Raw genomic sequence first — 24,997 nt, forward strand, 5'->3', positions numbered from 1 at the left:
AACGGCGTTTCCGTGTGCTGCTCTGGTGCCGGTTCGCCAGAGCAGCTTCGTCACGCTGGCCACGTGACCCAGAAGTGTCTGCGGACAGCGCTGGCTCCCGGCCTCTAGAGTGAGATGAGCGCACAACCCTAGAGTCTGTCAAGACTGGCCCGTATTGGCAGGGGTACCTTTACCTTTACCTTTACATGCACACAACCAGTATGTTCTCTGTTAAACTCTTGGCTACAATCCACCACTTACTGCTGAATTCCTGTTGATGTCAATAGATGCTGTTTGTGCTTGACATGTCTCATGTTCAGTGCTTGCATAACACACTGTATGTAGTGTTTTCAAGAAATAATCACTCCAGAAGACCTAGAAAGATACATACTGTGTGATATTTTGCATGACACAGTTTACAATATAGTTTTCTATAAAAAGCCAGAACTGATAAATAAATGTCAGATTAAATTATGGCACAGCACCATCGCCCACATTCAATTAATTATTAGTAGTGGGTCTCTGACACTGTGCCAGGGGGTAAATGCATTCAGTTTGAAGGAAGAGACCTCTGTCCAAACAATTCACTACAACAGTTTGAATGATTGATCACAATAGCTGTTGGCCTAAAATTATGGGCACCTTCCCAGTGGTGGCATTGATGTGTAGAAGGAATCAAACAAAGTAAATCGAAATGTTAGCATATTTGATGTTTTAAACAGCTGCTTCATTTAATTACATTTCCTTTTAGTGCAATAGATTTCACTTCGTTGCTGTTTTGAATACTGCATGTTGTGTTGCTTGGCTTTTTTCACACCCAGTTAAATCAAGGTTTATATCCAAAGCGATTGTCTAGTATGCTGCCTGAGCTATTATTTAAGAGCCTAGAATCAATTCTCCATTCTTTGTGTGTGTGTGCGCGCACACACATTATTCCTTTGAAAACCAGATTTGAAAACCTCTGAAAAACTTTGGCAGAACTGATTCCTGAATTATGCTGGATCATGCCCACAGAGTACAACTGCCAAATGTCTCTTTGGGGATCAGTAAGTCATTTCCTCAGCTTGTCATTTATGCTTGCCTTGGAAGTTGAGGTCTGAGCAATCACAGAGCATTCCCGCTCCCCAAACAGAATGATAGCTGGGAGGAAAGGGAACCTATCAAAGCTGTTATGCTGACATGACCACTGGACAAGTTCCAGGCTGTGCACAGTTCCTGGCAAGCATGGGAGCCTCCTTTATACATGGTTTGTAACAACATGGGAGGGATGCATATTGCTGTCAAAACCTCAACAGGGTTAATATTAAAATGTGTGGAGGGAATGTGTGAAGGAGGGAAGAGATAGGAATTCACTTTCTATATTTGCTGAATTGCAGCTATATACTGTTATGAGCCAGCAACTGTCAATTAAGAGCCTGCATGAATATGGACTTTACAAACTGCAGGTTCATCCCCACACTTGAGAATGGCAGCCCAAGCAGTGACGGTGAGCCGCCATCTCACTTTCTGCCAGGGTTAACTAGTAGTGTCAATTTAGCCCAGGATTCACACCTGATGAACTCAAGACAGAGTAGTTACAGACAGCCTCCTCTGCCTGAAGTCTCTGCTCCCCAAGGACCAGTGCAGAAATACCACAAAGGGCTTTTAATGGTATCAGACATGGCCTAAAGATAAGAAGACACCACCACCCCCATCCCACATACAGAAACTTACCAGACTGGCAGCTGAATCTTAAACCAACACTAACTCCACCACACCTGAGGGGAACAGGCAACGTAGGGGGAGCAAGGCATATAGAGTTCTGCCCTTCAACACTTCACCACCATATCACTCACTACTCTTGCCTGAGACCTTGGTGCCACCCAGTCAAACAAATGCTGCAATGCAGTAGCACTATCTTGCATCCCATGAGCAGAGCAACACATGGCATATATCTGATGCCGGCTGGAGTGCATAGCCTGAGCTGCCGGCTCGTACATTGGGAGAGGGCAACTAAATGAAAGAGCCATGCCAACCAAAAAGCAAGGATTGTTCTGCCAATGCACCAGGTCCTAATAGGAGCGGCAGAGGGGTGAAGAGGGACTGCCAGACACAGCCTCATGGTACTGGAAGACCTGGCCATATTGATTGGGGCTCAACTTTGTCTTAGAATTGCATAAGGCATCCAATGATGAAGGCCGTTATTTTTTGCACAGATCTAAATCTCTTGATTTGTACTAAAATGAATAGTAAGAATGTGAAATTTGAAAAATTGGGACTAGAAACCACTATCCTAGAAATATAACCTGTTCATACGATATATTATTAGCTTTATGATATGCTTAGTAGTGTACAGACATAGTGTCGTGGTTGAAAGTGTGAGCAGGGAGCTTCCTAGTTCAAAATCTTACCTCAGCCATGAATTTACAACATGGCCTCAGTATTACTGAGAATAATGTATGCAAAATACCATATAAAGTTTATCATCACACTAAAAGATGTGTTCTCCAAGATAATTGTATTTGGTATTAATCTTATTTATTGTAATATTTTCAAATGCTGATTACCAGGATAAACAACTAACAGTTGTTGCTAAATACCTCCAGGTTTATGAGAATGCAACTTGATATTGACTATAATGCACTGTTAAAATCATTTGAGATAAATGTCAAATGCACACACACACAGAGAGAGAGCAGCAAAATAGTTTCTTAAAGTTGTGGTAGATAAGTCCTTCTATTTTATTGAGCAACCCAAGCTACTGTAGGATTGAATACAGAACTCTGCTTGGCAGCCCCTAGCACGACCTTCCAAAAGGTTGGGAGACCCTCTGTAACATCATGGGAGGTGGGTTGGGGGCTGCAAGGGAATGGAGGGAAATCAAGTGAAAACTGCCCCCACCCCTTCTCTTCCTTCAGCAGGAAACCTTTGCTGGATTCCAGTTTCTCCACAAATGAAGGGAGCCCTTCCATTGAAATTGTGACTTTCTTGTGTACAGTTTTCTTGTGAATTTTAATACCTAACCAAATCTTCACTGCACTCTGCAAGCATAACCATACGGAACTAATTATTTAAGCCAAAGTAACAGGTATTGGTTCCAGCTTGAACAAAATGCAGATTTTCCATAGCGATAACAATGCTTTCATTTCATATACTGTTGGCTCCTTTGTGCTTTCTGTTGTTTCCTTTTCACAAGGCTGCTTGGTGGTTTTATGCTACTGATTGCAGACGAACAAACCTGACAGCCACTTGGCGATATTATGAAAGTATTCTTCCACCCCTTAGGCATGTATCAGTGCTACAAATGACACAAAAAAGCCATGACTTGTATTGGTATACTAATATGCTTTTCTTTTCTTTTTTGTTTCATCCCCTGCTCCCTCTTGCCTTTATTTCCCTTTCTTCATCATATATCCTACATGTAGTGTGTATGGCGTAGTTATGCAGCTGATGAGAAATCCGTTTCCATTGCTACCTGGAAGCCTCATTTGAAGGCCTTGCATACCTGCAGCCCAACAAAGTAGGTAAAAATTTGGCAGCTGGTGCTGTACTTGATGTCTGTTTTGAGCTTATAAAAATCAGTGTGTGGTTTTGTCTTGTTGTCCCCCCCCCCCTTTTAATGCCATTCATTAAGGAACTTAGGTAGCAAACTGAGACAATTACACATCCTCCAAACATAATGACAAATCGGATTCCCATTTTCTTTTGTTTCTGAGCCATTATTACAACAAAGCAATAGAAGACTTTTTCTGCCACCAGGCCCTCAAAACCCTGCTGGAAGTTAATCTTCTAATAGCATCTAGGCAAAATATTACCTGTGTTGGACTCAGTTAATGCTAATTCATCCTACTTCACATGGTTGGTGATATATTATTCCAATCTCTAGGGCACCACACTGGCTACCCCTGCATTATTTATTGTCGATTTCTAGCAGCTTAGACCTGCTGACTTCCATTGGTTTCTCTCAATCTAATTGTGCTTAGAGTTAGAAGAAAAAGCAGGCGTAAAAACAGCATGTAGGTCAAAGGACCACACTAATTTATACCAGCAGAGGTTTTGTCTTGTTACTATTCAGATTAGGAAAAGACTGAATGAAACCCAACCAACTGGTTAATTCACCACAAACAATTTGCTGCTTCTTTCAGTTTGCAGTACTGTGCTTTTTGCATAAAGCTGCTGTGTTTTTCTTTTTCTTTGTAATAAACAGAAGCTTAAATGTCACCATGTTATCCTTACTGTCAATTACATTCCACATGTTTCCTCTTCCTGTGAGAAACCTGTGTAGGAGGGTGTTAGTAATAAAACTGATACGGCTGTTCTTCATTCCCATTAGATGGGTCATACTGATATGAATCCTGGGAAACATCTATTTTCAGTGGGAGAGAAATGCGTAGCTTTCTACTTCTATGTGTAATGGAAATGCAGATAACAATATCATTTCATCATATATGTTCCTTGTTAGATAATCATAGTTAACAAAGAAATAGTCCCTATTCATTTGAGGGCAGAATTTGGTTGAGAGAAACATGCCTATTGCAGAAATTCCATATTAAAGAATAATCAAAATACAGTGGTACCTCTGGTTGTGAACGGGATCCGTTCCGGAGGCCTGTTTGCAACCTGAAAAGAACGCAGCCCGTGTCTGCGCGGGTCGCGATTCGCCACTTCTGCGCATGCACATGACATCATTTTGCGCATCTGCGCAAGCGGCAAAACCCAGAAGTAACCTGTTCCTGTACTTCCGGGTCGCCGCAGTAAGCAACCTGAAGCAAACGTAACATGAGGTATGACTGTACTGCTTTTTAATTACAAACACACACACAACAATATCAATTGGGCATCCTTCTAGGAATTATGACAACAAAATCATGCTTGTATTATCTACATTAGAAAGTGTTTTCCAGAAGAAAGTTCTAGAAGTTTGGAATGGATTTTAGCATGTTTTCATATGGCACAGCAATTCTTGTTATTTCTTTTGCTTTAAAAACTGTCACCAAACCATTTTGAGCTGTAAGAATAAGTGAAGATGGAAAACAAATAGATTCTGAACAAGAATCCTATACACTCCTAAATTCCTTACTCTCTCTTCTAGAGCTGAGACTTTGGTGTGTACTACCTTTCTTACAGAAGGGAACTGAAAGTTATGTGGAGTTCTCAAGACCCATTTGTTGTGGCTAAACTATAATTGTTACTGCTATTTTGCCTAACAACAATAAAATATGGGGAGACATGCAACTGTTTAAAAAGACAAAGGGTGGCAGAGAAAGATTATGTTTCCGTCTAGTTTGTCTTCTCTTCCATTTTCCCCACTTGGATGGGCACAGAAAGCTGATTTGTAAATTTCATCTAATTGGCAGGCACAAAGCTCATGATTGCTCCACTGGAACTCCTAAAAGCTTCAAAATAAAAATATTTTGTTCTCAGAGGCCAGAAATGTTGGTTTTAATTGTGTTTTAGACAATCACTGTTTAGACTTAAGAGTTATCTAAGTTATGTAAACAGTTAAGTCATAGTCTGACTAAATATATTACAGTACACTTCTGGCCAAGGAAAAATATTATCTGACATCAGTCCTCTGTGTGAAATCTCAGGTCCCAGTTATTAAGTCAAATGTGCTCCATTAAAACAGATATCTGCATCTAATAATAAGCCTACAGCTTTCTGTTATCTGTATATCAGCACCTGCATTTTGCCTAAATAAGTGCTTTGCCAACTCATTCAATAATGGTATGTACTAAGTGCATTTAGCATGCCTTGAGGTGCCGTTCAAATATTTTTTCTGATGTCACGGTAGTTATATTAGTCCCTGCTTGAATGTTTTGTGTTTGCTTTATAAAATGTTATTATTAAATGTATTAATTTGATTAACACAGCCAGCTGTGATATAGCGTTTATCTAATAATGTTTGTAACCACATCATAATCGGTACTGCCAGCATAACAAATTTCTTTCTTCCCAAACTTTCTCTCTTCCGTTATTGACACCTGAAGGAAAGAACAAGGGGAAGCATCTAGCAGGTTTGTGGTGTTTCTATGCATATAGTTTTAAAAATAAAAAACGTTGTTTGAGAATGGGTGCAGATCTCTGTGAATGCGGGGTCCAAATATATTGGCACAGTATTGACTAAAAAAGCTCATGCTCAGATCCAGTAATGGGAAGGATTTAAGTACAGAATTCTAATTTTTCTAGACAAAATAATATTGTGAGAACGGAATACTGCTCAGTATTATCCACAGATGCCTAGCAACATTTGCATATTTAATAATGGATTCTGCAGGAGTATGAACCTAGCACTATACTTCAATGGATAACAGAATGATTGATCAAGACTTGAAAGACATTTGTCTCTTACTATCCAGGATAATGAATTAGGGCTAGATGAATCATCCCTTGTGACACATGAAAACACCTCTTAGAAACGTCAGTAATTAAGTGGTTTATAAATAACTGAAATACCTAAACAAACAAGCAAACAGTCTGAGGAAGGAGGGTGATGTCTTGTATATGATGGTTTTCCCCAGTACAACTTTTTAAATTGACACTTCTGTATATAAATTCAAAACTAATTTAATTACTTAATAATTTAAATCACCAACTGACATAACTTTTAACTAAATAGTGTAGTTGTGATCGATTGAAAATACTACATATATGACTAAAACCTGAATAGTGGATGAACATTTTCACACACTTTGAGTTATGTCATTGTCATAACCTCCAGATCCATGCCTTCTGCATATTCACTCCTATTGCTGTCTAAACTCACAGAAGCAAACATCATTTGACAATCCTAACAACCACACAATCTGACTGCCTAGAGAGAGTGGGACCATGCTGGGTAGGCTGCTGTCATTTCAAATTTCCCTGCAGGTGAACATGCCACTATTCTATATTATAAGAAAATAGTCATCTGGTTTTGAGGATGAAAAGGGAATTTTGAAGGATCCCATTATATGAAGCAGGATAAACACTGTCAGGCATTTATGCACTGGCAGGATTTCTGATGTAAGTAGGGTCCACATAATAAAAATCGAAGGCCAAGGTCCATCTAGTCCAGTATCCTATTTTCAACAGTGACTGGACAAGTATCTCTGGAAGATCACAATCACAGCATGAAGGTATTCCTTTTGCTCCTTACATGTGGTAATCAAAAGTATGTTGCCTCTGAACATGGTTCCATTTAACTATCATGCTTAATAGCCAGAGATGTACCTATTTTTATACATAAATTTGTATGATTTTTTTAAAGCATCTAAGGCAATTCATAAAGCACAATGGAATCTCTTTCACTGTGATTCAATTCCACACTGGTCTAGTAACGTTTGTATGTCAGAAATACATAAGCAAGGTGAATGGCCCTTCTCACATGGACCTCATCCACCTTGAGATCCCAAGATCTCTATTCCAAGACATAAGAGACAAGTTAGAACCTCTTTGTTTTACTTTTGGGCTTGCACTTTTCCTCTTTTTTCAACATGGCCAATGATTGGGATAATGGGAATTGTAGTCACAACATCTTGAGGGCCATAGGGTCTGCACCCCTCCTCTATTTCTTAAAGCAATTTTAGTCATCTACGGCTCTTAATGTACTGGTAAGGTATACTGCAAATACAAGATCAAAGTTTCCTTGGATACATTACTCCAAATGTGAAATGCATTACTTAAAAAGGAGGCTATGGACCATCAAAGGGAAACTGCATATGCAGTCAGAGCTTTCCCACTGCTGATTAGAGAAAGGAAATGTTCTCCTTTTGTGTAGGAGTTGGTTGTTTCATCACCAGCAACAGGAATCCTGTTATACTCTGGATCCCAGTCAGAAATTTCAAGATTGGGTGAGAGCCACTTCTCCTAACAGCTGCCAGAACCAATTTCATATTGTTCTCTTTCACATGTCCTCCTAGTGGTGCAGCAATAAAACTGCTAGCACATTTGCAAAGTTTAGCAGGGTTCAGTATGGTTTCAAGTTGGATAAGGGAACACTTGTTGAGATTCCTCCATTGCAAGCAGATGGATTTAGTTGATCCTTGGGGTCACTTCCAAATGTACAATTCCATGATTCTATGTATATAATTAGCCTGACTGCTAATGCACATTTAATCCATTGTCTAGAAGTAAGTAAAACTGATATATAAACAAAACTTGGTCAGCACTGTTGCCACACTCAAGTTACTACCATAACTATTAAAAACTAAAACAGTGTTTTAAGATATTCCAAAAGGCCTGTGGAATTTACTCACAAACCTCCCACTAACTTTCATGGAGCTAATATTTAAGATATTTCAAGATCTTGAAGCATCTTTGCCAGGCTTCCTCAACCTCGGCCCTCCAGATGTTTTTTGGCCTACAACTCCCATGATCCCTAGCTAGGAGGACCAGTGGTCATGGATGATGGGAATTGTAGTCTGAAAACATCTGGAGGGCTGGGGTTGAGGAAACCTGATCTTTGCTATGACTAGACCCAGCTCAACAAATCATATAAACTTAATTTTCTTCATTCACATTCATATAAACATATACACTTGAAAAATAAGAAATACAAGACTACTGTAGAGATAAGAGACATTCATAAGAAAATAAGGTTTAATAAAAGGCATCACTGTTCTTAGTTTGTAGTAGCTATCATACTTTAGGTACAGGGGTAGATAACCTTTTTGCTGTTGAAGACTGCAGTCCCTCGGGGGTAAGGAACTGCATACCACAAGCCACGGGTAAGGCCAGAGTTGGTTAGGTGAGGCTCCCACCCTTTCCTTTCCTGACACCCATTTTACCCCCATTTCCTCCCTACTTACCACCTGCATGAAATTAGGCCAAGAGACACAGAGGTGGCCCACGTCTGCTTTAAGACCAATGTAACAACCATATATCTATTGTAAATATGACTTCAGCATTTTAAAAACAACATACTCTTCAGTTGGCATCCCAGGCTGAGTATTATTTATTTTCTGTATTACATATTTCAATATACAATATTTTCTCATTTAACTGACAACATACCCATGTTAAAGGCTCAGAAATTGTTGATCACCCAAAGCCACCAAGTAAGCATAATGGGACTTAAGCTCCCAAGCCAGTGATCCACAGAGGGTGGGGGCTAGCTATGCCTTCTTGTGGTGAATCAGTAGCCCATATTTCCTAGCAGCTATTAAAGTGTGGCCTACATATATCAGCCTACATCACTTATAATCTGATACTTTGCATTAACTGATAGTATAATTGCAACATACTGTGGTGCATTTTCAGCTACTGAAAGTTAAATTCCCAGTTCAAATTTTCTTCATGGGAGCTGCTCTGTTTAGCAATTCTTATATGGGTTGAGCAGCTGCTGAATATTCCTGATTTAGAGTGTAGAAACAGATCATGTAGTGGGGATATTCTTATGGTAAGCATATGTGACTTGCTTTGTGGTACTTAATGGTGCCAGTGTCACTTGAGTAGCCATGTCTTGAGATGCTGTTCTCAGCCAGTGTGCAGGAATATCTATGTCCAAGGACAAGGTACCATTTTTAACCGAAGGGCCATGTTTGCTCATGGACAACCATGAGCCAGTGGTGTTTAGGACAAGAAAAAAGTAAGTGGAGTAATGTATGTGTCTCTTCTTACCTTTGTAGGATACATTCCAGCCACACAAAATTCAGAGGCATTACCTCAGTTCAAGGACACATTCCAGGCAGGCAAAAACACTCAAAGGGAGACATGAAGCAGGGCAGATGAGGTGTGGCTTGGGGAGAGCAGGTATGGTCTAGCAATGGGATGTGCTCTGAGAAGAGTCCTGAGAGCCAGACAGGGGGACCTGCAGGGCCACATTCAGCTTCTATGCCTCTGGTTCCTCACCTATGATGTACAGAGTTTAGTCTTTTAATAAACAAAGCAGCATTAATATTAACAGGCACAAAAATATTAAATAAGTAACAAGGCAGTAATATTGATATTATGGGCTGTATCCAATGGTTTCCCATGCAGCCCCCTAAATCTGCTTTAGGGGAGTAAGGGCCTCTCCAGAGCAGATTTGGGAGTGGTGCAGCGGGGAAGGGAAACAGATGAAAATGGCTTCCTTCCAGTACTGCGGACAGAAGCTTTATCATCAAGCAACACCAATGGATACAACCTTAGTAATGTTAACACTTAACTGATGTGTTTTAAATTCTATTTTTAAATAAACAATATTTTAGATTTTCTGTTTTGCTAGGTGTTGCATATTTATGACTGTGACTATCAAATAGGTTTCCCTTTTAATGGAAAAACTGCACAAACTATTGAGCATAACATACATTGTCAGTTGAACTTCAGTTTACTCTTTTTGGAAACTGAGGTGAAGGACAATATATTTTGTACTGACCATGGGTAAACCACAATTTCTACACATTCCAGTTAAAATTTGTTGTTCACAAGAAGCTTTGCTTAAAGGATAGCTTGACATATAACCTACATAAGATTGCTGAAAGCTTAAATAGGTTATCAATTACTGAGGGCTGTCAACAGAGAAATGAATTTTACTCCATTAGGAAGATGGGCTTTTACTATTCTGTTATATTGTAGTAATATATTCTGATCCTGAACCTGTCTTTGGATATACATTGCAGGAGTTTTGTCTTAGATGAATGTTCAGGACTTTTGACTGTCATTTCTGGATACATTTCGTTATAATCACAATTCTGACTTCTGTTTGACACAGCAATCTTACATTTTACAATTGGCTTGTAAATTTTAATAAACAAAAACGGTAGTGGTCTGACTTGCCTTACACAGAAAACCTAACCCCTTTCCTCACATGGAATGCTTAGTAATATGATCCTCTATTTCCCCTCACTCCTAGTAAGCTTTATAGTAATAAACAGAAGCTCTTCAGGATGTACACCTCTCGGAAACATAGGTATCCAGCATCCTGTCTATTCACATGATATTTGGGAATGCCAACTAACATCAGGTGCATGAAGAGTTTATTTCCCCTTCTTAATGCTTTACAGTTTTTACTCTTCAAAGGGTTCTTCATTATTTGGCTGGGTCGCCCACTACAATTGCTTGTAATTTTCCTTGTTGCTTGCTGCCTGCAATTATATACCAAAATAGCCACGCACAAAGAAATTGCCTCTTATGATTTGTGTAGCAATAATCTAAATACTCCACACAATGGGACAAGTGTGATGTTGCAGTGCCTTAGTTTAAGACTATTTGTGCTCTTCCGTCTGATATGCTTGAGCTAAGAAATAGCTATGAATGATTCTAATAACTAAGTTTTCCTGAATCCAATATAATTTTTGCAATAGTGGTGTTTGATGTTTCCACATTGTTTGGTTGTAAAGTTAGGCAGCTATAATCACAGACCACTTGCAAAGCAATTACAGTAGTAGATGTTTTGCACTTCTGAAGAGTCATTGTGGCCTAGCTTGTGGGGACTGTGGTAGGTGAAGTGCAGTGTACAGTGTGCAGAACTGCATGTTCAAACAGTTGTTTACTCCAGCTGGAATCTCTTGACCTCTTTGCCATTTAACCAAAAATAGTAATTACTATTTTTGGATCTCAAGGGGGAAATCCCCCTGTTCCCTGCCAAAGGGGGGGGGGAGTACATCAAGTTTCCAAGAAGTAATATCAAATAAAAATGATTCTTGATTTTTAAAAAAACCAATAAAGGAAGAATTCATTGTTGGCATGTGTCTGTCTCAGGAGATAATGGAAGAATGCCTTCGGGGGTGAAGTCAAACTGTTGGAGAGTTCTAGCGCCTGCTGTGGCTGTTGAGAATGATACAGGAGAGACATGTTTTATTGCTAGTGGGGCAGAAGAAGGCACCTGGTTTTGCACATGCAAATTGCTTATAGCAGTTATAAATCTATGAGAAGGCAATGACTGGGAACAAAATTTGATCAAGGTCATTCTTCTGTAGAACTTGGAAATGCACTTTGTGCATGATAACTGCTTCATGGATTTGGTCCTAAGGCCTAATTCATACACTGAATGAGTGGCAGAGCAGGTGCTTTAAAACATATCATTGTGGATACTGCTCCACATGCACAGCGAACCGTTTATGTAAATAAAACCCTATGTAGTCCTAGGAGGTTTTCATCACACCATTGCAGCCCCTCATTTTTGTGGTTTCCGGTTATGTGTTTAAAAGTTGGTGGAACAACAGAGCAACTTCTACATAGCTGCATTTTCAGTGTGTGAATCAGGTCTGAGCCTACTTACATCTTCTATCCCACAAATGTTGACGATAATTCAGCAAAATTATTGTTATTATTAGCAGTACTAGTAGTTTTTAAATTTATTACCCGCCCTTCACCCTAAGGTCCCAGGGTGGATTACAGCAACTAAAATATGTTAAAAACAGCTTACAATCACATACAAATATCTATCTATCTATCTATCTATCTATCTAATCGGCAGTTTTCCTGTGTAGCTCTGCTATGATACCACAGCGACCTCTAGTGTTGCCTACAGATATAGGAGAAAGCAGAAAAATACAGAACTCACAAAAACATGGCAGTGTGTAGATACAGGAGTAAAATATAACAAAAGAAAAAAGCAGTCAAGGCATTTGGAAGGGAAAAAGAGCTAGATCTAGTGACTTGAAACAATATTCAGAGTAATATCCAGACCTATCAACTGTTCTACTTTTTTTGTAGGAGATACCCAGTTATGTTGATCTGCCTTCATTGGTTTGTAGTTATAGCTTATCGACTTGACCTCATAAAATCAGCTATGAACCTTAATGAACTTCAAATAATGTCATTTGCAAGCTAGCTGTAAGCAGATTCCCTAGATTATGATTATTTTACTCAGTGAGAACAAAACAGAATAATTCTTCAGTTTACTCTTCAACCTTAAAAAATACAAGAGTAACTTTTGCTTTTAGCAGCCATTTAAGAATGTAATCCAAATGAAGGCAAGTATTAAATTATCTACAGAAGTTTCCTCATCTTTATTTCTATTAGGCAGAGGACCATACTAGGTCCTAAGTAATACTTCTGTATGAGAGACAATTGCTTACGTGATGGAACTTTTCTTTCTTGCACACTGCTCTTTTTTATGTTTACCATCTGAATTTCCTGGAAGATAGCTTGCAGATAGCCTAGAGGGTTGTTCCACATCTGGAGCTGTATGTAGTTTTACCATCTCTCATTTCGAGGGTGAAAATATTGCTTTATCCTGGCTGTTTCTATTGGCATTCCTATAGTGAGTATAAGTTGTGCTCTGGCCTTGCATTCATTGCAATGGGGCAGGGGGATTTGGAGGTGGGCCTTCATAGCACATCTCCACAATTCCATATGCTAAATCATATGAAGTCTTATATTTATGTGTTTCTGATTGCCATTTATGTTTGCATAACTCTCTACCACAGTCATAGTTCAGTCTCCAGCTTTCAATAAATATTTATTATAATTATACCTATCAAGTATATCCTTGGGGCAGTTGGAGGGGGGGAAATAAAACAAAGTATATAACCTGAGCTATATGTAGGCAGCAGTGTTTTGGAAAAAAGAAGAAACAGAGTATAAACACAAAAAAATACAATAGGCTAATGACCCGCAGGATCCCTTCCAACTGTACAATTCTATTATTGTTCCATCAAGACAAACATTTGGGTTTCCCTCACTGAGCATTCCTCCCCCCGTGTCCAATTCTGGGGGTTCTCCTGACACCCTCAGAGCCAACATGGGGGGGGGAGAGGAAAGCTTCATTGAACAAATGGATATCCTTGTGTAGAGTTTCTGCTGATGGAATTCTTTAGTTGACTCTTGCCCAATAGTTAAGGGGAATGACATGTTATAAGAACCAAAGGGATTTAAAAATGGACACTTTTATGGTTAAGCAGGGAGATTAGATTAAGACAGTTCTGGAAACAGGTACTCTCTCAGCAACTAAGAACTTTTTTATACTATGTTTCTAATATTAAATTGTGGTAATATGATTTTAGTACTCCCTCCATTTGTCCAGCATGTGCTTGATTTGTTGCATATGATCTCCTGCCTGATCTCTGCTTGCACTGCGGATAAGATGTACTAAGTTGCATGTGCAATTTTTATTATTATCTATAAACATCATAACAATGGTGCCTCATAATTTCATTTTATATTCTCATACAGAACATTTCCTTTTTAGATTGGAGCTAGGCATAGGGAACAGTACGTTGTAAAGTTTCTCGGTAATTCTAGAACACACTTCCATTTACAATGTTTTGTATTGTCATGCTGCAGTAAGATGCAAGGACCATGACATAAGTGGAACAGACAGGACCTCAACTTGATTAGCAGCTATAGCAACAGGCAGACAATCTCTGCCACATGTATCTTGATGGCCCCTAAGGATTTGCTTCTACAAGAACTCTGTGTTCTTACTGCAGAAAACAGTAAAATCTGGTCGAGTTCTAGAGATTTTTCCACTTGCAACTGCCCATTCAAGAAGCAAAGAGCAATGGCAGAGCTAAATCTATGAACCCCAGCACCATTCCACATCTCTTCCAACGTGGAACCTCCATTTGTGTCTTACTGATGTACAGTGACTGGTTACAACCCTAGACACACATACTAGAGAGTGTCCTATTTAATTTAGACATACCTCTGAGTAAATTTTTTTAAGGATTGCACTATGCAAACATTACTAGTGTTCAGTTGAGAGTAATGTATATATTTCACATGAAAATGTGAACTAAGATTACTCTGCAACTTCTAATTTCTAAATGCCCTTTTTTTTTGCAAGTAAACAAGAGAATCATTCAATAATAAGCAGCCTGCATCTTTGATGTTTTTGTTTAGATGTGAAATCTGAAGCTATAGAGCACCTTTGATCTGCTAACAGTTGACTGATTTTCCAACCCCAGTTCATTAGTGTGCTTTGGGGCTATCAGCTGCAAGAAATTCACCAGTGTATGTCACACTCTTGTGAAATACTCATTTCATTGATAATACTTATTAGATATTTTGTTAATTTTCTTAATGTTTGTTTTTGTCTTGTCCAAATGAGTGTTGTAATACGGAATTTGAAATGTAATGTTTGCTAATAATGTTTGTGGAGTATTAAAGTCTTGTTTTGGGGGGGAAATGCATGTATAACAAAAATAATCTTGCTTGCTGTAAGTCTTAACAAATGGCATGCAAAAAAGCACTTGACAATATTATTCCTAGATTATTCGAAATGCACTGACTTATGCTATGCTACTTTAAGACATAGTTACAACTGTCTAAAGGTTTAAAACTGAAGCTTTGCTATGACATTTGATAAGCTTTTATATTTATTTTACTTTATTTCATTTTTTATAATATAGGACGTAAACAATATGTTTTTTACTCATTAGATAACACAAAATGATTATAATCCCTAGTATATTGAAAATGAAATGAAAATAAAATTATACAGAAAATAGGAATTGTACATGCACCCATTGTCCCTTATTTGAGGGGAATATTTATATATATATACAGTTCCCTAGCAGAAACATTTTAGAGTGAAGGGCTAGCCACGCCAAAACCTATGAGAGCCACTGCAAAGGGGAGGAAGGCCACAATTCTTCCTCCTCCTGAGATCCCTCCACAAGACTGGAGTATGCACCTGAGGATCTTTGCCTTATTACCCCAAACCAGCAATATGATCCAAGTGGGAGGGTTCATGCACTGGCATGAAATTATCTCTCTTTCCAGAACAGCTTTCCCATTCATTTCAGTGAAGGGAGCTGTTTTACACAGCCATTCCTTTGAAATGAAAGGTGACTCCCCCTCCACACATATAATAGATTCATATAACCATCTGAGTGCACCCTGTTCAGTAGACTGGGACATATATGTACATCTATTCAGCACTGTACAACAATTACAGTGAGTTGGAATGAAGTATGAAGTAAAATAAATTTTCTGCTTTCACAGTCAAAAACTGAGCTTTAAGGAACGGGTACGGATGGCTAGCCCACGTGGACAGAGTATCAAGAACAGGCAAGCTTCAGTTGGTGACAGGAGATCACCAAGTACTGATATTACGGCAGAGGGCAGCCCAACAAAAGTCCAAAAGAGCTGGAGCTTCAATGACCGAACACGCTTCCGACCTTCCCTGCGTTTGAAGAGTTCACAGCCTAAGCCAGTGCCAGATAGTAAGGTTTATTTGTTTTTTTAAAGTACCAAGTGTGTTACTCATTGTAGTTATCCATCTTACAACCACAAATTTGATTTTCATCATAGTAAAGCCGCACAGACATTTAGGAGGTTCTGTGCTTTGATCCTAATCTTGCTGAAGCCATGCTTCTCCTACTGCTGCTTAATTTAAAGGTACTTTATGTGTCTGTACCTTCACATATACGGGACAGTCCAAAGATTGTATGGGCTCTCTCCTATCCAACTGTATCTGGTCATTAACAGGCAGGCTCCAAACCCTATTGTACCCGTGTACAACGGAGGGATGAAATCCTTCTGGTGATAGTCTCTCATACTACCTGGGATATAGTACGCTCTGGCACTCATCACGATGTCTCATTATGACAGAAGGGGTTTAGTCGTGCTGGCCACATGACCCGAACAACTGTCTGTGGACAAATGCCAGCTCCTTTGGCCTGAAAAGCAAGATGAGCACCACACTCCATAGTCAACCTTGGTTGGACTTAACTGTTCAGGAGTCCTTTACCTTTTACAAACTGGAAAGGGTGCCACCAAGTCCAAGAGGACACCAAAGTAGTTTACAAGCAGAGTCAAGGAAGTTTCTTTCAGAAAATGGAAGTCTTACCCAAATGAGACACATACATACACATGCAGAGAGAGAACTTCGACAAAAGAAATGAAAGTAGACAATAAGCAATGTGGGGAAAAATGTAAAGAGCATATTGCTTTAAAAAAGACCCATTCTGCCTAATTATTATTATTAATAAATAATAATAATAATACAGTCAGAACCAGGAAGCCAACTACAGAGCTGGTTGGATAACAAAAGAGTTAAGGTATTTCTTAAAAGAGATTGCAGAAAAGCTGGATGAATTCTGTGTGGCTTTTTGCACTACAGAAGATTCCTAATATTTTAGGAGGGAGATCTGACAAACTGAGCCAAATAGAACGTTCTAGGCCTTTTGGATTAATTCAAAATAAACAAACCTCCTTGGTCTGCTTGACCAACTCATCTGGAAGTCGAAAAGTGTCACCCCCCCAAAAAAAAGTTTTGCCTACTTTTAGTTCTCTTTATTACTGTGAACAGTACCTACATTTAAAGCTACTTTTGTTACGTGCTGGTAGTAGGCCATGTTCTAAACCTATTCAGTTTGAATTTGTGGTTTTTCCTAAAGGAATCTATTTAATCTGTATCCAAACCATTTAATCTTTCCAGCCCGTTATATGAGATAATTAGTATTCAATATATCTTGAAGGGGTGGTGCAACTTACTAACCCATCAAAGTGTTCCATCATGAGAAAGTGCACAGACATTTCACGTTATTAATTAAAAAGAACTCTACAAGGATGCATTTGATTTCCATTCCTATTTTTGTAAGCTCACATGAATTCTGCCCTTTCATTGCCTTCAGTGTGATTTTGCAGTCATCAGGGTTAGAAACTTGTTTTTAAAAATGGAAACACTGTTATGGCATCCTCAATTTACTTCTTCCCTTGTCCTTTTATATTATTTATGTCTTTTTAATGACTATTTTCCTTTGTACACAAACACTTTCTTCTCAGTTGAACTGTCTTGCTCTCTGGTCAGCCTCTATTCAGTTCCTTAGTGGTTTACAATGAATAATTTTCATATATAATACACTTTCCTGATAGATCTGCATGGTTTACAAGACATATAGTAAGAATGACAGGTGTCTGTTTAATGAGTGTTGCCTACCTAGGCTTGCCAGCTTTTTTGCAGCTGATGCATCATTGCATCTCCATAACACATAGTGTTTCAGCAGCTGAAGTTTTTGCTTTTCTGAGTTAAAAAGCAAAAAGGGGGTGACAATCCTATGGCCATCCCTTCCCCATCATAGTCAGATCTGTGAAGTACACAGGACATTGGAATAAGTATGATTGGTACCCTCCGGTGAATCAACCGCAGTGCCTGAGTTCAAAGCATTGTATGAGAAACTACCCAGAGTTAAGGAAGATAAAGCAAAGAAAGCCACAGTATGGTGACTATAGCCTACTGTTTCATGATGGAATCATTAAGTTACAGTTAAAATGTGGTTATCATTTTAACCATGTAACTATTGCTCTTATGGCTTTTAAAACATCTTGCAATTCTGCATAATTATTTGAAACAGAAGGATTTTGTTTTAATTAAATAAAAAAGCTTTATGTGCCAAAGGCTTTCAGAAATTAGTATTTAATTCTCAGATAAATATTAGTAAGAAATCCAATGTGGGGTGCTGAGTATGTGGCTAAAATTTGGCAGCCCTAGTTTACCCTGCTGCAGTTGAGTTATATTCAGAAACATAGTGCCTCTGACCTAAGAGGTAGTATTTAGCCATCATGACTAGTGGTCATTAATAGACAGCTTTAAAAGACAAATTCATGAAGGATAAGGCTAACAGTGTGATCCCAAACTCCAATCTGCTGTTCTGGAATAAGCAGGATTTTGATGGAGTGGAAGTGCCACTGCCCAATAATCTGTCAATAGGCAAATATATCTGCCTGTAATAATTCTGAGCCCCAAAATTAATAAAATTGCCTCTGAAAACAGGACTCCCGAAAAACCTATTTGGAATATGCATCTGTTTTTGGCCTCAAAGAGTTAAGCTGTTGAAATGGGACTTGACTTTGGTCATTCTTTCAGCACATCAGCAGAACTTAGAAGAGAGGATTTTAGACCTTGATCAATGCTTGATTACTGCCAGCATTTGACAGTTCTCACAAAACAAGCAAATAGGATGATAAAAGTGTTTCTATTTTGTTGAGTAGGCAGATATACCTTGGCTGTTGCTCACTCTAAGAACAGCACTCTAAGGAAAAAATGAAAGCTGCATTTATAGTTCCACTCTCGCCAAGGTAAACCACAAAAAATATTGCTGAAACTTACACTATCTTACAGAACTAAAGCCCTAATCAGCCCTGGTGAGAGGTCAGATGAAGTGGAGTTGTCCCTCTGCCCAGCCCTGTCCAGCTACCCCATCCTTTGCCATTTGAGGGGCTCTGCTGTTTTCTCTTGCTCTGGAAGCTAGGACCCAAACCAATGGATTCAAATTACAAAAAAGGAGATTCCAGCTAAACATCAGGAATAATTTTCTGACAATAAAAGCTGTTTGACAGTGGGACAGTCTTCCTCAGGAGGTGGTGTACTCTCCACTGGAAGTTTTTCAGCAGAAGTTGGATGGTCATCTGTAATGGATGCTTTCATTGAAATTCCTGCATTGTAGGGGGTTGGAAAATATGACCTTCAGGGTCCCTTCCAACTCTACAATTCTATGATTCAAGTAGGCATATGCTATCCAAATGTCCTGGCAGATAATCCAAATAAAACTGACATTTATAAGCAATGCATTCAGTTCTAGCAAGTGCAGCAAGGCCATTGGACCACTGCTATTTGTCCTTCCAGTTTTGAAGGATAAATCTGGCAAACATAAAGGCTCACAAAATACACTTTTTTTGTCCTGCTGTTAGTCTTTATATCATAGGAGTGGAATTTAAATGGACATCTGCAACTATCAGGGATTTCTCCAATTCCACTTCCAGCATCCATCTGTATGAGTGACTTCCTATAAAGACACTGGGAAGCCCAATATACCCAAAACATCATTTTTTGCTGAATAAATTAAGTCTAATGAAATGTTCCATATAGAGTCTAACAGAATTTTCAATTATTTGAGCTGTATAGCACACTCTATTCTATTCTTTTCTAAGCTTCTGCATGCCTACTTTACAGAATTCCAGTAAGCATTTGTAAACAGTTACAGGTTTGATTTTCTGTAAAGACCAATTATTCCCTCCAGTAAGATTATTTTGAGTTTGACAGCTTTTAGAATATTTGACCTTTTCATACTTTAATTGACCCTTGCATTCTCTATAGGTATGCATATCATTTATGCGGAATTTCTCTTGCAGCTGAAGCCAGTATTGCTACAGATGATGTATATGATGAAAGAGGATGCCAGTGTGATGTCTCAGTAGAAGATCTCACCCCTGCACTTAAAACAGTAATCAGAGCTATCAGGTAGGTGGCAAATACATTAACAAGAGAAAACACATCAAACTTCACAGATGTACCTAGAAGAAATACTATCACAACAAATTGTAGGGACACTGTACTTTGATTGAATCGAAGTCCAGCTGCACTTCAGATTACACAGTCATCTGTTAACTGAGATGGAAGAGGGAAATTTAGGCCACTTCTTTCTACCTTGCCTATTGGGTTTTCAGGGCAGCAGGTGCCTGTAACATAACTATACTTAATGTACAGTATATATGAAAAAGAACTTGCACCATACTCAGATTAAATGCTGAAAATTAGAACACATGTAGTCCAAGACAAGTAGGTTACTAGAATAGTGCTTTGAAAAACTGAGTGGTTTATTTGCTTTGCCTCTTGCAAATAAAATAGTTCTGGCAACAGTATGTCAGTGCTCTCTATCTGATGTACCATTCTAATTCAACTAAGAATCTTGAGGCACTTTAATTACTAACGTATTTATTGTGTCATAAGATTATGTGGACTAGAGTCTGCTTTGTCACAGGCATCTCGAGCAAATTTTTTTCCACTCTCAGTTCTATGATCCAAATAGTATGTTATGAAGCGTACAGAGGAAATTTCGGTTTATCTAAATCTAACATTACTTGGAAGTATAGGCTCTGCTGAACATATCCATCAACATGTTGTATTGAAAATGATGCAAATTGCCATCTGTAAGGAATAGTTCAGTTGACCAATACTTATGTCAGAAAAGTGCTTTTTAATCTTTTGAACTGATGACAAATTATGTAGTGTTTTCATAAATTGTGTTGGAAAATATGTCAGAATAAAATAGCATTAGAAATAAGCCAGCAGCAAAGTACTTCTTCCCTGATTACTAAGAGAAAAACATATATTTTATAATTGATTTCTACTTGCCTCATTTCATCATAATCAAAACTATCTAGCCTCCCAAAGTTGCTGAAGCTTGACAACTTTTATTGGAATGATGAATTGGAGTTATGAAAGAAAGGTTCTAGTGGAGGAGGTAGACCCTCAGCGAATGTGTTCTAGGATTGGGTTTAAAACAGAAACAACCAAAAGCAATTAAATGAATAAGCTGCTGGTCTAACTCAAATAAACAGTAACAATTTAATAATTAATGAGAAGCAAAATGAATACACAAAGTTTCCTTTTGCAAAATGAAAATTTAAGCACCTTTTATAACACACAAGAAAATCTTTGGAACAATTTCCATGTGATAGTGTAATATAGTAAATGTACAGTACAGCTGGGGCCATAACTGTGACGGAGGTACACTGAAAACACAGGTCCATTTGAGGAATATAATGAAGTGATTTGGGATGGAGTTATTTCTTGGCATTAGTGAAAACAATCTCGCTTTTACATTCGCATAAAGCTGCACAAGTTTCTCTCAGTCTATGGAAAGTGCTTATCCTTCAGTATAGGCATGATATTGGGACAGTTGATATCAAGAGTGGAACATGTTCTCCAACCCAAGAACCACATTTTCTTGGGGCCAACCTTCTGGCAACTGCATGCCTGTAGTTTGTGGGCTCATGGCCAAAACAGGGTGAGACAGTGGCTATAACTCTTACAGTAGTTTGCAATAGTTGACCACATTAGTCGTGCAGAAGCCAGGGGTTTCTGCACACACCCACATACCATGCAGCATCCTGTATCTTGGCAAGCAAGAGGCACTGTCCCAGTTCCAGGCAAAGGCAGTTAAAGGTGCGAAGTAGGCCAGTGAGGAGTGTAGCAAGAAAGGGGTTATGGCATTGGGAAGGGGGGAAGTTACGAGAGCCAGATAGAAGGCCATGTTTGACCCACTGCCTGGAGGTTCCCCACTTCTTGTTTATATTTTCATTTATCATAGTACAGTAGAAATAATGGGTTGTAGTGCTAAGGGAAGTGTTACATCAGCACAAGAATTTTTCTCCATCTCCTTCCTCCTTGTGTCCCTTAAATGTGTTCTGAGGTTTTCCCCAACACTTCAGAATATATTTAGAAATAGTGCAGGTCATGTACAAAGCAAAGGGGCAGGGATGAGTTCCATTGCACTAGCACTAATATTTAGTTGAATACTAGCACAAATATTTAGTTGAATACTACCCCATGGAATGGAGCTTCTTAAGCACATTTAATTTCCTAAATAGTTCTCAGTAAAAATATTATCATCCTTAGCCTATCTAGAATTGCTGATTATTTTGTGTGAGCTTATTGATTGGCCACTTTCATGGCCTTGTTTTGATGTATAAAGTGCATATGGATAATTAATCTAGATCGTATTTCTTGTACAGAATCATGAAATTTCATGTTGCCAAAAGGAAATTTAAAGAAACTTTGCGTCCCTATGATGTTAAAGATGTCATAGAACAGTATTCAGCAGGCCACCTGGATATGTTGTGCAGAATTAAAAGTCTTCAATCAAGGTAAGGGATGGAAATCCTTTTACAAATAAGTTCCTTCATATAAACTGCCTTTTATCTTTAGCTTGGCAAAAACCAAGCTTTGTGTTTTAACACTACTGTGTCTCCTTGATACTAATTTTCCTTGAGCTTTTGCAGATTGTGCCCACAAGTTCATTTGTGTCTGAAATAAAAAATCAGATTTAAAAACAATAGCGGACAACTGTCTACAGATATTTGTGCATTAACCACTAAACAGATAGTTGTCACTCTCGACAACTCTGATCAGTGTTCTGACAGGTAGCAAACTAATTCTAGGCAACTACAGTGGTACTTTGGGTTAAGTACTTAATTCGTTCCGGAGGTCTGTTCTTAACCTGAAGCTGTTTTTAACCTGAAGCACCACTTTAGCTAATGGGGCCTCCTGCTGCCGCCGGAGCACGATTTCTGTTCTCATCCTGAAGCAAAGTTCTTAACCCGAGGTACTATTTCTGGGTTAGCGGAGTCTGTAACCTGAAGCGTCTGTAACCCGAGGTACCACTGTACTTCCCTTTTCCCCCCATAGTTAATTGGCCAACTCAAAAGATAAAATTGACAGTCATTTGTTTGAAAGGAGAAATCACTGTGTGCAGTAGAAACAAAAAAGCCCTTCATCGTAGCCAGAATCTATACCCATTTTTTTAGAATGCACCTTCATTCCAAAATGAAAATTCTGCTTGTAGGGTCAAAATGAAAGTACTCTTACCTGTTGAAGTGATCTTGCACACGTGTATATTTAACTACCTTGCAGGGTTGACCAGATTCTTGGAAGGGGACAAATTGCCTCTGATAAAAGAAGTCGAGAGAAAAATACTGCAGAGAATGAGACAGCTGATGACCTTAGCATGCTAGGACGCGTAGTCAAGGTGGAAAAACAGGTAACATGACTCTCAAAGATCACGAGTCCCATTTTATTTCATTGATCACTATTTCAGTAATTTAAAACATGTTTGATATATGGAAAGTAAAATAATTTCCTCTGGTATCTACACCAAAGTCATTTCGTGTGCAAAATTATTCTTCTAAGGTGTCAGTGGCTTTTTGTACTTTTATTCTTCTTTGTTGTGTCAGTGGGACTGTGCCAGTTTTAAGTGAATAGAACTGGCCTAGAAAACTGTAGTCACAGCATAAGTGCTGTACAGAAATATTTCCACAAGTTCCATACATTTGGGTAAAATTTCACTGGAGCTACTTGAATGGATTCATTTTTCACCAAAATTTAACTAGCCTTTCTTTGCAGATATTATGGTTGGCCATCTGTCATGGATGTTTTTAGCTGAGCTTCTTGCATTGCAGGGGGCTGGAGTAGATGACCCTTGGGTCCCTTCCAACTCTAATATTCTATGATTATTTATATGTATGCTTGGTTTATAATATTTGGTATTCATAGACAATTTTCTTCTTCCACCACCAGGTTCAATCCATAGAGTCAAAATTAGACTCACTGCTAGATATCTACCAACAGGTCTTGAAGAAAGGATCTGTATCTGCACTGACTTTGGCTTCATTTCAAATGCCAACTTTTGAATGTGATCAAACTTCTGATTATCAAAGCCCTGTAGATAGTAAAGATTTGTCTAGCTCTGCCCAGACCAGTGGATGTGTATCCAGATCAGCCAGTGTCAACATGCCATGTGGCCTACAGCTTATACTGACACCAAATGAATTTAACCCTCAAGCTTACTATGCGTTTAGTCCAACTATGCATAGTCAAGCCACACAGGTGCCAAATGATGGACCTGCAACTCTATCAGCTAATAATGCACTAAACCAAATACACCAGACATCTAAGCCAACAACACCTACAACGTTACAGATACCACCTTTTTCATCAGTAAAGCATAACAATAGGCTGGAGCCTATACATGTTATTCCCGTGAGCACACAGGAAAATACTTCTGATGTCACCGCTTGCCTTGTTGCTTCAAATGATAATGGAAAAATTGCACAGTCCAGTGTGACAAAGGATCTCTCATGGAGAAAAAGCCTTGATACAGAAGGGGAACCCTTGGTCTCAGTGAAACCAATAGTACAAATGGATATAGGGAAATCGCTATCTGTTCAAAACCTTATACAGTCAACAGCTGAAGAACTGAATGTACAGATTTCTGGTAGTGACACCAGTAGCTCAAGAGGTAGTCAAGAATTATACAGCAGATGGAGGGAATCAAAATTATTTATAACTGATGAAGAATTGGAAGCAGAGAGAGAAAATGAGACTTTCGAAGGCATTTCCCACCCATTAGTGGAAACGACTCTCTCTACAGACTCTCTAAGGACTGGAATGTCAAGATCATCTCAAAGCATTTGCAAGCCAGGGGATGGTGCAGATGCTCTCAGCCTGCCTCATGTCAAACTTAAATAGCATTTTGTGGATTTTGTTCACATGCTGAGTAATCCTTTCAGTCATACATATCAGAGCATGGACTATTTTGAAAGCCCTTTTAATGATTTTTTAAAAAATTAAATTAATCAGAAAGAAAGGCAGTTGTATGAGTCCATATCTTTTAGTTGCATGAAAATG

At 38.7% G+C, this 24,997-nt stretch overlaps 1 protein-coding gene and 1 long non-coding RNA gene across 7 annotated transcripts in view; one reads left to right on the forward strand and one right to left on the reverse strand.

The window, feature by feature from the left end:
• The window catches only part of KCNQ5 (potassium voltage-gated channel subfamily Q member 5), a 255,071-nt gene extending 230,115 nt beyond the window's left edge, over window positions 1-24,956 (forward strand). For 3 of the 4 annotated variants that reach the window (XM_083607215.1, XM_083607216.1, XM_083607217.1), the window contains 7 exons: window positions 3,384-3,478; window positions 5,949-5,975; window positions 15,811-16,031; window positions 19,942-20,050; window positions 22,327-22,458; window positions 23,225-23,351; window positions 23,888-24,956. In XM_083607215.1, the coding sequence (XP_083463341.1) occupies window positions 3,384-3,478; window positions 5,949-5,975; window positions 15,811-16,031; window positions 19,942-20,050; window positions 22,327-22,458; window positions 23,225-23,351; window positions 23,888-24,838 (1,662 nt within the window). In that variant the 3' untranslated portion in view covers window positions 24,839-24,956. Of the gene's footprint in view, window positions 1-3,383; window positions 3,479-5,948; window positions 5,976-10,771; window positions 10,829-15,810; window positions 16,032-19,941; window positions 20,051-22,326; window positions 22,459-23,224; window positions 23,352-23,887 lie in introns of all 4 variants that reach the window. The other variant, XM_083607218.1, reaches the window with a different exon arrangement.
• On the reverse strand, window positions 220-23,275 carry LOC310759808. Of its 3 annotated transcripts, none has more exons than XR_014546510.1 (3): window positions 23,180-23,275; window positions 9,559-9,789; window positions 220-354 (listed from the first exon to the last, which is right to left on the reverse strand). It is a non-coding gene; the product is annotated as an uncharacterized lncRNA (long non-coding RNA). The 3 variants fall into 3 exon arrangements; XR_014546511.1 differs by lacking the exon at window positions 220-354 and adding an exon at window positions 20,146-20,268 and having other exon boundaries at window positions 7,976-9,789; window positions 23,180-23,261; XR_014546512.1 differs by lacking the exon at window positions 220-354 and adding an exon at window positions 20,104-20,268 and having other exon boundaries at window positions 7,976-9,789; window positions 23,180-23,261.
• Window positions 24,957-24,997: the final 41 nt, after the last annotated feature.

The sequence above is a fragment of the Podarcis filfolensis genome (genome assembly GCF_964270895.1).
Source record: "Podarcis filfolensis genome assembly, chromosome: 3".
Lineage (NCBI taxonomy): Eukaryota > Metazoa > Chordata > Lepidosauria > Squamata > Lacertidae > Podarcis > Podarcis filfolensis.